We start from the raw sequence: 11,159 nt of genomic DNA, 5'->3' as shown, positions 1-11,159 counted from the left end.
CGAAAACGAAAATACACATATATGACCAACGATTATATATATAGTGGTTATGGTCCCCGGATTACATAGACGATTCTATCATTTCTTTTTTGTCATCCCATAGCCAAAAGAGAATACAAAGAACACATAAGGAATTCTCTTGACATTACGTGTTGATCTGGAAGGTCATCTGCACGGCTCGACGCATCTTTGAACGCTATGGATTCAGGTACGCTTCGGCATTCAGTTTAATGTTCTTTATGATTTGACATGACTGATTCTGGTATGATGATAATTCTCATCAATTAAAGAAATACTCTTTAAGTTATTACATTTTATCCTAAACCAAGTGCTCCTGACTTGCAATATGAAGAATCAATACCCTACCAGGGTTATTCTAGTAACGCTGTGTATAACTGGAATATAGACAGATTATCTGAATATTAGATTTTGACATTATGTAGGCAAATGTTTATAGTAGGCCGAATCTATGTATTAAAACAAAAACATACAATCTCAGATGTTGTTAGAGCACTTGTCATGGGGTTTGAAGACCAACTTTGCCATTCGTGGGAAAACTGCTTATCCAGAACCCAACAAGAGACTATAATAAATGCCCTTAAGTTAGATCAAGATGGCCGTCCAGTTTTTAATGAAAGAGGACAAGTCGAGAACGATGGGATAGGAACTCTTTGTTTCATAATAGTACACCATTTATGGAGGACTTCCCTTTAATGAAAAAAGACAAATTGAACTCCTACAAAACATCAGATGTAAAACATTGTCACACTTTAAATGGTATAAAGATACATTTTTAATGAGAAAAAACAATTGCAATGCAAAATATAAGAAAGACAAATTTATAAATGGGCTACCAATCCTATTTGCTCAAAAGGTTAATAAAAATATAACAAAATATAAAGATTGTGACACTTATCAACAACTTCATTTAGGAGACTGGACTTATGGTGAAGTTATCCATGTTATCAATGTGACAAGAATCAAATTGTGTAGTGACCTAAGACTAAAAAGGCAATTAAACAAACAAAGACTAACCAAAGAATTGAGTAACTGGTGTGAACAATTTGGATTTGATAGAATGCCAATAAAAGTTAAGAGAAAATTAGATTTCTTTAATAACTCATATACTATCTTATAATAATATTCAAATACTAGTTATTTTAGATACAATCAAAAGCCACTTATAATTTTTATAGCACTTATTAAATTTAATATTATTTTTTTGAAAAATGCTTTTGTACAAGTGGTTATAAATGATCCCTAAACCCCTCTTCAACCCTCCTTGTGCTCTATTTTAGTGTTCGAGCTCATTATATATATATAATCCCAACTTCATATTTGGGAGTGCATAGATGAATTATTAAACTTAAGTTTTGGTTGTATAAAATATTTATATTCCTCGTAAAATAAACTTTTCCTGGGAATACATCATACCCCAAAGGTAGTTATATTACTGCAATAATAATTATAAAATAAAACCCAATGTACTATTTTCTCAAATTCATTTTTTAGCAATATAAATTATATATTTTTAATTATCAGTTATTGTCATTCGTTATGAGTTGGCACTTATTATTATATTATAAATCACTCTATGCTCTTTTGGGTCAAATGATAAAAAAAATTTAAAAGTGAAAAAACAAAAGTACGAGTTGATGAATAAGGATATTTTCTTTATAAACACCAACTTCACTTATTTACTTTTACTTTATAAAATCAAGCTAAAATGGGTTTTCATCCAATAAAAGCAATTTAAATTGCGGGTTCTATTTAATTTTATATGAATTTCCTATCATACGAGATCATTATTTGAAATATTTTTATTAGATGAGAGAGACTGATGGAATGATCATGTTAGTCCTCTCAGAAGACTTAAAAATCGACAATGACATAGTCCCAGCAAAAAATCCATGTGATCATAAAAAATGAGCAAAAGAAGAGAAGACTTGCAGTCTCTTCAAGACGCCCCCTTGAGAAATCTTTAGGAAGTTTAAAATTCTTTCTGAATAACTCAAAATCATTTTGAATAGATTTTGGGAAGATTCCTGCTTCGGCTCCGAAGTAAGAAAACCAAGTAAGAAACCATTTTGGAAAGGTTTTAATAATTTTTTGATCAAAATGAACAAACCAGGAATGAGTAAAATTCCTTATGAAGAAGACAAAGTACCAGGCATTTTGGTAATCTTTATAATCGTAAGTTTGAGGAATGAAAATTCCTTTAAATTCTTTTGATGAACGAGGAGCTTGTCCCCAAAGAGAAGGAGGAATTACTTTGATAATTTTTATTTTTGAAAAATTTACTTTTTGTGGATCTTGAAGATCATAGGTATGATCAATAATGACCGAATTTGTTTCAATAAGAATTAATTCGTAAAATCTTCTGTCTTTGATAATATCAGGAGTGTCAAAATGACATCCTCTGAAAAAACATTTTTTGATAACTTCAAATGGCTGAGCTGCTTCCCATTCATCTTCAATGGGGAAAAGATCTTCATAAATATTCTTGGTAAAATAGCCCTTAGGAGAATCTTTTGATGGAGAGGGTCTAGAGGAAACAACTTTTCCCTCTGTGATGTCTTTATAACTGGGGGTTTGAGGCTTTGAGGGTCTCTCGAGTGGTGAATAACGGTTTGATAAAGGAATTCTTTCTGGAGCTTTTGAGGAAGAGGCAACTTTTGAGTAAAGGTCACTCGCGGTTTGTCTTTTGGCCATGGTTTCCCTGTAGGAATTCTCTTGTTAAGAAGTCTGGGATTGAATTTGAAGTTCCTTGAATAAATTCAATTTTAAAGTCAAAAACTGAAAGAATTGCTTGCCATCTTGCAAAAATCTGTTTTGAAACAAGATTTTTAACATTTTTTTCGATAATATTTTTTGCACTAGCACAATCAATCCGGAGTAAAAATTCTTTGTTAATCAAATTGTCTTGAAATTTTTGAATACACAAAACAATTGAAAGCATTTCCTTTTTAATGGTGGAGTAATTAACTTGAGGTCCTGACCATGCTCCTGAATGAAATCTAACTAAGGTTTCTTGGGAATTAATTTCCTATTTAAGTATACCTCCAAATCCTTCATTGGATGCATCGGTTTCAACTATCATAAACGCATTTGGGTCAGGGAGACTAAGGCATGGTAAAGTTTTTACTAAATTTTTGACTTTAATAACAATTTGGGTGCATTCTTCATTCCAACTTGGAGGGTTTTTCTTCAGTCTTTTAAATAAGGGTTTTATTAAAATTCTAATGTTTGGAATAAAATCTACTACGTAATTAAGACATCCTAAGAACCTTTGTAATTAATTTTTATTAGTAATTTCATTTGGAAATTTATCAGCAAATTCCAAAGATCTTTGAATAGGAGTAATCTTATTTTGATAAATTTGGTGTCCTAAAAATCTTATGTTGGTTTGAAACAACTTAACTTTTAGCTTAGAAACAACTAAACCATTTTCCTTAACAACATTATAGAATATGTTAAGATGCTTAAAATGTTGACTTATTGATTCTGAATAACAAGTACATCATCAATGTATACAATGGTAAAATTAGTATATTTATTAAATATGTCATTCATAATGTTTTGAAATTCAGAAGGGGCATTCTTGAGACCAAAAGGCATTACATTCCATTCGTAGTGTCCGAATGGTACAGTGAATGCTGTTTTGTATTTATCTTCTTCAGCAATTTGTATTTGCCAAAATCCTGATTTCATGTCAAATTTTGAATAAATTACAGCAGTATTAAGTCTATTGAGTAAATCTCTTTTATTAGGTATCGGGTACCTAATCCATTGTAAGGCTTTGTTTAAGGGTTTGTAATTGATAACAAGTCTTGGAGCACCTCTTTCTATTTCAGCTTGATTCTGAACATAGAAGGCCGCACAACTCCAAGGAGATTTACTTTTCCTAATAAGTTTTTTGGTAAGTAATTCTTGTATTTCTTTCTTGCAGTATTCAAGTAATGCTTTATTCATTTGAATAGGTCTCGCTTTTGTAGGTATTTTTTCTTCATTAAAATCTTTAACATAAGGTAATTTGATTAAATATTTCTTTCTATCCCAAAAAGCATTTGGGAGATCAGAACAAACTTCTCTTTCAAGCTTTTCTTTGAATAAGTTGATTTGTTGCTTAACTTCTGCGTTTTGAATTTGTTCTTCAATTTTTTTTGTGATAAATTTCTCTTGATAAAGATTTAATATGTTTTTGCTTATTTTGAATAAGATTTATTTTACTAATTCCTAAATCTTTTAGAGTATTGATCTCTTTTTCGTGCATTTTGTCAATAAATTCAAACGTAATATTTTGATTACTTATTGAGGTAAATACTCCTTTTTCGTTAACCGTAAAAGGATAAATCATTGTAAAGAAAGGGATTCCAAGTATAATTTCTTGTTGCATATTTTTGACAAGTACAAATGTAGTTTTGAGACAAATGTTGTCTTTACAAATATGAGCATTAGTGATTTTGTATTGTATTTTGAGCGTAGAATTTGTTGCACTGAAAAGTTGTACTTTAGTTTTTTCATAATAGCGGGTAGGAATAAGCCCTTCTTGAATACAGTTAAGATCTGCTCCTGTGTCTAAAAGAGCACATCCTTTAAGGACAAAGTTTTTGTTAATGACAATCTTGACCTCTGAATACCATTTGTGAATATTGACTTTTGACAAGTAATGAAAGAATCCTTGATTAATTTGAAAATCATCTTCATCATCTGAATTGATTTTCTCTTTTCCTTTATTAATTTTTTCTAATTTTGAATTTAATTGAATCATTTCTTGCTTAAATTCTTCTCCTTGTTCTTTTAACTTCTTAATTTCTTCTTTGGTTTGATTAACTTCTCTTTGTAAGTCTTGGATGGTAATATTATCTTTTGATAATGTTTCTCTTTCTTTAAATCTGTTAAATATTTCTTCAATATTATAACCTTCTTCAATTTTGGGAAGTTTATCTTTTTCTAAATTCTTTTTTAATTTTTGTAAGTACTTATTCTTAATCTCTGGTTCTTGAATATGTTCAATCATTTCAAGAATAATTTCATTTGTTTTCGAAATAACATTAACAGATTTTGAACACTTGTTACAGGAACAAAATCCTAAATCTTCTTGACAAGATTCTTCTGAAGAAGTACTTTGACTAAGAGATTCAGAACTTGAGATAATTTCGTTTATGAATTCTTTTTCGGAAGATGAGCTGGAATAAGATGTTTCTGATTCCTCTGAATCGCTATTGATAATTAGGTTGAGCATTTGTCTTTTTAATTTTTTCCCAATGTTAAGTTCCTTAATTTCTTGCTTAACCCTACAGCCTCTTGCATAATGTCCTTTCTTTCCACATTTGAAGCAAGTCTTTTGATTTTTAAACTTTTGTGGGTTTTCTTTCTTATAATGCTTAGAAGATTCTTCAGATCTTTTATTCTTTTTCTTCTTATAATATTTTTTATTGTAATTTTTATAATATTTTTTGGATGGTTTATATTTTTTGTGAATTTTCTTTGAGTGTTTTCTTGAGGGTGCTTGCATCTTTTCATACCCATACTGAGCACAAAAATCTCCAAGTTCACCTTTGTTTCTTCTAAATTCAGATTTCATCTGAGATTGCATCTTAAGTTCATTACATAACTTGAGACCTTCATGATTAATTGTACAAACTATTTGTCCGTAGGTGAATGATTCATAATTTGTTCCTAAGGTTTCTTTGACACGGTCTCTTACCCTTTGAGCAAAGAGTTTTGGTAATCCACTAATAAATTTTTCTTTCCAAAATCCAGATCTTCCATCTGGTCTACTCATAACTTTGGCAATAAAAATGTCTTTGTACCATTGAAAATCTGATAATTTTGGACAAGTAAGATTAAGAAGAATAACACTATTCTTCTCATGTTGGCTACTTTGTTCTCCTGTGAATTGCCTAAAAATTGACCAAATGAGTGCTGCAACAGCATTACTTTCTTGAGTAACATTTCCATTTTCTTCCTTAATTTTCTTTGATTCGTAAATTTGTCTTTTTTCAAAAGGAGTGAGATAATGATCCCACAATTCTCTAAGTGTTCCAGTAAAACCATGGGAAAGTAGTGAAACAATTTGAGTTTCACTGGCTCTATTTGAATGTAATCTGTAGGCAGTGGCTGCCATAGCCATTTGATGTAAAAAGGAATGAAGCTGATATTCAGTAAGACCATCAATTCTCCATTCATGAATTTCATTTCCTTGGAAATTTCTTTGAGGAAGGAGGTCATTTGACTCTTCTGATAAAAGACTTGGTGGAGTTGGCTTTTTATAATAAGTTCTTTGACTTTGACTTTTTCAGTCCTTGATTTTGTTAAGGTCAAAACTTTCTTCCTTAAAGTTTGACTCAAGAGCATTAGTTGCTGCTTCCTTAGATATTGTATTAATTTTAAGATTTGAGGTTTGACAAACTAATTCATCAATTATTTTGATAAGTAGTTCATTTTCTTTAATAACTCATATACTATCTTATAATAATATTCAAATACTAGTTATTTTAGATACAATCAAAAGCCACTTATAATTTTTATAGCACTTATTAAATTTAATATTATTTTTTTGAAAAATGCTTTTGTACAAGTGGTTATAAATGATCCCTAAACCCCTCTTCAACCCTCCTTGTGCTCTATTTTAGTGTTCGAGCTCATTATATATATATAATCCCAACTTCATATTTGGGAGTGCATAGATGAATTATTAAACTTAAGTTTTGGTTGTATAAAATATTTATATTCCTCGTAAAATAAACTTTTCCTGGGAATACATCATACCCCAAAGGTAGTTATATTACTGCAATAATAATTATAAAATAAAACCCAATGTACTATTTTCTCAAATTCATTTTTTAGCAATATAAATTATATATTTTTAATTATCAGTTATTGTCATTCGTTATGAGTTGGCACTTATTATTATATTATAAATCACTCTATGCTCTTTTGGGTCAAATGATAAAAAAAATTTAAAAGTGAAAAAACAAAAGTATGAGTTGATGAATACGGATATTTTCTTTATAAACACCAACTTCACTTATTTACTTTTACTTTATAAAATCAAGCTAAAATGGGTTTTCATCCAATAAAAGCAATTTAAATTGCGGGTTCTATTTAATTTTATATAAATTTCCTATCATACGAGATCATTATTTGAAATATTTTTATTGGATGAGAGAGATTGATGGGATGATCATGTTAGTCCTCTTAGAAGACTTAATTTTTTTCTCGTTATAAACCAACAATGTAGTAACTTTTCTAATTGCCATTAATTTTTTTTATAGACTAAAAATTTATAAAACTCAAATTGTAATTTACCATTATTTTCACATCATTTTCTATATTTGAGGGTGTGAATTTTGAAACTTAGATTTATATTTGTGTATATTTAGAAAAATTATACATTTATCAAGCTTGCATACATTTTTTTTAATCTTAAAATAGAAAATTTATAAAAAATAATCCACAATTCAAAATATGATTTTTATATAAATTTTTCATGTAAAAAGGAATTTAAATAAATTATAGGATAAAATTATACTAAATTTATGTTAACCTTACAAAAATAAATGTAAGAAATAAATCCCATGCTCTTAAACATAAGAAAATTAAATAGAATAGAATGAGCTGGAATTTAATACTCATTTTGTCATCCATAATTTTATTTTGTTCCATTCTTATACATCACAATATTTGCAAATGTATTAATTTTATTGTGATTTCAAATTTGTTAATAATTCCATCTCTAATATTGTAAAGGGATACTCTATTTAGTGTCATTTTTTTAAAAATATTAAATTTATTCCTATAATTACTAATAGTTATTTTAAAATATTTTTTTTAACTATTTACAATTATTTTAGAATAATCTTATAATTATATCAACTATATTTCTATAAATATTAAATTTTTTTTAAAATAGAAAGTGAGCCCAGACGCGTGTCAATGGTCAGTTGATTTAGAAAGGGATGACGCGGCGCAATAAAAAGGCAGAAGCGCTGTGAATTTTATGCGAGCATGCAAGTTTTTTGTCCTTACCACACCCTCTGCGGTTTCTCCTTCTGTCCCTTGTCTCCGCCGCGCGCGGGGAAGAATCGAAAAACGAGGTCTTGCAAATGAGAAATGCAAACATTGCGGGCTGAAACACGAATCTCCTCTCTGATTTCGATTGAGATCAACTGCAACTGGTGCCATTAGCGCAAGAATTCGTCAAAACATGCGCTCCGATATGGGGCACCGGGATAACACGCAGGGTTCGAGGTTTCTCATGTCCTGTCTGATCGGCGGGGTGGTGCTTGGGGCGTCGGTGTTGGGGTTGTACATGGCTTTTCCGCCGCGCGCCGTGGATAGCCGCCGGCGGAGGAAGAAGAAACCCGTCCGTGTTTACATGGACGGCTGTTTCGACATGATGCACTACGGTCACTGCAACGCCCTCCGCCAGGCGCGAGCCCTCGGCGACGAATTGGTCGTCGGCGTTGTTAGCGACGCCGAAATCATTGCCAACAAAGGCCCTCCTGTTACTCCCCTAAACGAAAGGTTCGACCGTTTTTATATGTTTTCCCAAGTTCTCCATTTTCGTTTCTTTGTTGTGTTTGGGTTTGGAATTCCTTATTTTCTGCATGTGTTTGAATCTATTGATCTTTGTAATGCTTCAAGCACTTCCAGTTTTTCACTGGGCCAAAATGGGGGTATTGTTGGTGTGTTATTGCCGCCACCTCTTACCCCTTCAAAATCAAGAAATGTAGTTTCAGTTTTCTTATTCTTTTGAATAAAATACATTTTTACCATTTAAAATAATTATGTCATATGTTCTTCTTTCACAAAAAGAAGAAGAAGAAAGAGCTGGACACACCAGCTTTATCCGACTCTGTTGATAACAACATTGTTTCCCTTAATAGCCTGCTAATTGGTCTCATTTACTGCAATGGTGGTAATTTAGATAACAATGTTACCTAGCATTGATCTTTTATTGGATTCGAGGTGGAACCTGCCACAGGTTTTTTGTGCTTCTAGCATGTGTATCCTCTGCCAAGATTTAGCTGTGGTGTCACTCTGATGTAGGACTGTACTACAAATGAGGATAGTACTGTCTACCACTAGTTATGTGGTGGGCTACTGATGGCTGTTGATATTAGCTTGTTTTAAGGCTCATGATGTTGGTCGAGGGATAGCGGGATTCATAGCTGAAACTGTGTTGGAATTTATAAAGATTTGAATGCTATTGCACAGAAATTCAGGAAAAAAAATTTAAGCTTCTGTGCAGTGCTGTAGGCTTTAGGATTATTAGGGTATTGGCAGGTTAGGTTTATAATAGTTAAGGTTTTTTTTTTGGTTTAGAGGATTTGAAAAATGAGGGTAATTTGTATTTTTAGTCGGACTACAGTAGTGTTGTGAATCAATAAAAAGTATTCTAGGATTACATGTAGAATCTCATTTAGGCTTTATGATTCTTGTCTAAGGTTAGGATTACACCACAATCTTTTTAGAGCTTGAATTGCCATGCAAAAATATTGTAAACTAATCTCCATCTATGTTGCTTGTACTTAAGGTTCTGCTGTCAGGTGCGTTTTCATGTCTGAGTGTTGTGCTTGCCTACTTTTGTAGATGTTCTGTTGTTTTAAAGTGTCTAGTGTTTCTAGTAGGAGTTTCCTAGTCCCATACCTAAGTTTGACCAAGTCTTAGATTTGGTACTCTTTGTTGAAGTGAAGGTCCGCATTAAAGATCTCAAGTATATATATTGCCTCCAATATTGAAGTATTGTAGTAATGAAATAACTGCGTAGGACTTGTAGTTTCAATTCGATAGTTGGGTTGAATTGAGATATTAATAAGCGCTATAAAAAGTACCTGCAATTTGCAGCAAGCCAATTTAAGCCAAAAAATTATAGGAACATGGCAGATGGCATGGTGTTTGCTACAATATGACTAACTCATCCTATCAAACCGATGAGACAAACCTGAAAGAATCAAATCTGGATCTTCACCTTGTGTGATTCAAACCTAGGTTACCAACCCACCAACCAAACTGGCTCACATAGACCCTCATTTGGACCCACTGCATCTCGTCCAACAGTCAACTAAGTTAATGTTAAATAAGATACATATATTTGATAGTATTCCAACCTTTGTCAGGACATTGCGATATATCAATTGGAAATGAAAAAAAAAAATATTCATAAAGCCAACCCCACCTAGTGAGACGTAAAGCTTGGTTGGTTGTGGCTGTAGTGGTGGTTGTCGTTGTTTTACTAGCTCATTCCCTATTTTGTCAAAATCTATCATTGAAAACCTTATTTAGGTAATGATGCACCAAATATTCAATAATATACCTTACTGATAATAGTGTTGCTAAGGAGTGTCATCCAACTCTATCAATAACTTTTATTCTTGATATTGTTTTCCTAATTAAAATAGCATGCAAATTCATTTCATTTATTGCAACTATTGTCATCTAAATCTTACCCTAAGGGCATCTTTAAAGCTGCCAAACCTCTTCTTTCCTTTCTAGTGTAGATGATGCAGTTACCTTTTTTTGAAATGTACAAAATAGGGACAATAGTGTCAAATTAAATTATATAATAACAATACAATTCAAGCAAAGCGCATGAAAGTGTTGCATATGGACCCAGGTGAGTGCTTGATCACATGTCCTTACTTGGGTGTAGGCACTGACATTTGAGAAACTCACCTCACCTGAGCACCTAGGAGACTCATCCAAGGGCTTTTGCAACACATCTTCTGGCATGTTTATCCTCAAGCTAGCTTTTTCTGTTGTGCTTCGAGAAGGGCTACGCTATGAATGGTCATAATACTGTCTACAACTAGCGTTGCAGGGTCTAATGGTGACTGGTGTGATAAAATATTCTTAAGGATCATGAAGTTGGTCAAGATGTAGTAGGGTTTATAGATGAATAGACTTTGCAATGAACTTTTTGGTTTGCAGGGAGAGTGTTGAGTGTGCCCTCATTCTTTGTAAGCTTTCTTGATGGTTGATTTTAGAGGTTTTTGGAAGGTGTAAAGGTGTTAGGACCTTGTTGTGATGTGTTATTTTTGCTGTTATTTGGGTTATTTGGTTGGAGAGAAATGCCTGGATATTTTGAGATCATGGGTGTTCTGTAGATTTGATTTTGGACTGGACTATTTTTAGTGTCCAGTTGGGCGTTC

At 31.9% G+C, this 11,159-nt stretch overlaps 1 protein-coding gene across 1 annotated transcript in view; it reads left to right on the top strand.

The window, feature by feature from the left end:
- Positions 1-8,005: 8,005 nt before the first annotated feature.
- Positions 8,006-11,159, top strand: part of LOC131160108 (ethanolamine-phosphate cytidylyltransferase) — a 49,624-nt gene continuing 46,470 nt past the window's right edge. Inside the window, exon 1 of the mRNA XM_058115451.1 lies at positions 8,006-8,532. Coding sequence (XP_057971434.1) covers positions 8,213-8,532 — 320 coding nt within the window. The 5' untranslated portion in view covers positions 8,006-8,212. The remainder of the gene's footprint in view (positions 8,533-11,159) is intronic.

This window comes from Malania oleifera, chromosome 7, assembly GCF_029873635.1.
Source record: "Malania oleifera isolate guangnan ecotype guangnan chromosome 7, ASM2987363v1, whole genome shotgun sequence".
Lineage (NCBI taxonomy): Eukaryota > Viridiplantae > Streptophyta > Magnoliopsida > Santalales > Ximeniaceae > Malania > Malania oleifera.
The sequence above is the reverse complement of the archived record's forward strand: the minus strand, read 5'-3'. Positions and strand labels throughout refer to the sequence as shown.